General features: G+C 58.5%; 1 protein-coding gene across 1 annotated transcript; it reads right to left on the bottom strand.

Annotated features, from left to right (window-relative positions):
• Window positions 1-9: 9 nt before the first annotated feature.
• On the bottom strand, window positions 10-1,965 carry AMSG_11543 (uncharacterized protein; the record flags this gene model as incomplete). Its single annotated transcript, XM_013897147.1, has 2 exons — window positions 10-1,856; window positions 1,881-1,965. The coding sequence occupies 2 exons, from the start codon at window positions 1,963-1,965 to the stop codon at window positions 10-12; spliced, it is 1,932 nt and encodes a 643-aa protein (XP_013752601.1).
• Window positions 1,966-2,208: the final 243 nt, after the last annotated feature.

A 2,208-nucleotide genomic window follows, 5' to 3' on the forward strand; every position in this document is an offset into this window, starting at 1 on the left:
TCAAGTTTATCAAACTCCTCCCACGTACACCTTAGACGACCCGGTGCCGGTAACAGCTAGCTCGCTTGCAATCCCGGTACCGGTGTAGAGAAACAATGCTGTGAGACTGTCGCTCGAAGTCAACACATCCGGGCTTCCGTCACGATTCGCATCAACGATCAAGATCTTGCGGATGCCGGTGAGCGTCGTCAGCGGGCTTGAGATGGCGCGGCCACTTCCGAATCGCCCCCTCCCATCCTGATTGGCATGCCACGCCAGTGCCGCCGCCGCCACAACCACGTCCAAATCGCCGTCATCGTCCATGTCAGCTACGGCAACGTACGACGCCGTCGTCGTGCTCACCGGTGTCAACGCACCAAACGAGACTTCGCCGTTGAGGTTAGGAAGCCAGCCGACGACGTCGGGCGTGCGGATCACCGCATCAGTATCGCCGTCGAGGTCGAGATCGGCCAAGACAACATCCAAGACCAGCTCATGGTACACATTCGTTCCGCGCGCAAAGCCAACACCTGACATAGGAAGCGCATCAGCCGTCTCAAACCACGTGACGGTACTAGAAGTTGCGACAAACAAATCATCATCGCCGTCGCCATCCATGTCGACAACCGTCAGCTTTCCGCCGTTGTCCGCAACTTGCTCGACCTCGGCCACTGCGCCGCCGCGGAATGCATATGTGTTCGACTTGGTGCTGCTGCTCGATGCTGACACTACCAGCCCTCGCGCAGGCGTAATGGCAACGTCAACAGGTACACCCAAAGGCACAGAGACCTGCAGGAGCGGTCCAAATCCGCGCGCTCCATCGCCGCGCATCCATCCCCCACCACTGGACGAGACAACACCGATATCATTCGTGCCATCGCCGTCAACGTCGCCAACCGCGACGCCCACAAGATTCGAGAGAGGCACATCCACCACAGCACTGCTCCAGGTGCCAGCAGCTTCAGCGTACCACACAACAACTGCTTCATCGTTCCAAACCAGCACGTCTGGCGCACCAGCTCCATCAACATTGCCGCATACCGCCCCTCGCGCACCAAAGAGCCGAATGGACGAGTCTGGCAACGCAATGCCTGAAGAGCCGTTGCCAGGTATCCAGATCACAGTCCCGTTGCTGGTCACGGCCGCAACGCCGGAGCCATCCGGCACTGCACACAGTGCGGCAATGCTCGCGCTCGTGTCAGACACGTTGGCAAGCGTAGAAATGTTCCACGCCAGCCCGTCGCTCGCTGCCAACACTACCGCGTCTGCGCAGGCAGCAACAATATCAGCAGAACCGTCGCGGTTGACGTCGACGAGCTCAAGTCCCACCACCGCCCCCGCTCCAGACAGTCCGGCATCCACATGCCGCGGCCCGGCGTAGCTGTTGATCGTAAGCGCCTCGACAAGGACCACACTGCCATCTGAAGCAAGGTAGACTACATCGCCGTCGCCGTCGCCGTCCACATCGCCAGCTGCTACAATCGATCCCGTTGGCGTCACAAACGGCGCTTTCGTTGTAGTACCCACCTGTTGCCGCGGCGTCGTTATCCAGTCGGACACATTCGATGGCGAAACAATCAGTTCCATGGTGGAATCTAAAGCAACTATAACATCGCGAACGTCGTCGCCATTGATGTCGACTGAGACAAATGACCAGCTGCCGCGGTTGGGTAGCACGTACTCGTGGACGTCAAAGTTGCCTGTCCCGTCATTAACAGCCCTCACGAGCCGGGCCTCGGACGATGACTGCCTGTACACGTACTCAATATCCACATCGGTGTCGTTGTCGAAATCTGCAGCAATAAACCGAGACTCGACGGCGCGGGTCGTGAACGACGGCATCTGTGAAAACGAGGCCCCGTTGTTACGGAACCAAGCTACTCCCCAATCCGATCTCGTACCCAGCACCACATCGTCCAGGCCATCCCCATCGATGTCGGCAGCACCCATTGACGACAGAAGCTTAGAAATTGGAAACGCCGTCATCTCATCTTGTACACCGCTTGCCCCATACGACCCATAAAGGATGGCATCTGGGGTGGCACCGATGCCGTCTTGATAGTAGATGAGCTCCAGCTGCCCGTCACCATCCAAGTCGCCCATCGTTACGATAGTTCTCCTCCTGGACGCCCCCATCACAACTTCTGGAAACCGACCATCGACGTTGAGCGCCCACCAGAACTTGCCAGCATCACCCAATGACCACACCAGGTCTAGATCGCCGTCCGC

Source organism: Thecamonas trahens (assembly GCF_000142905.1).
Source record: "Thecamonas trahens ATCC 50062 unplaced genomic scaffold supercont1.104, whole genome shotgun sequence".
Lineage (NCBI taxonomy): Eukaryota > Apusomonadida > Apusomonadidae > Thecamonas > Thecamonas trahens.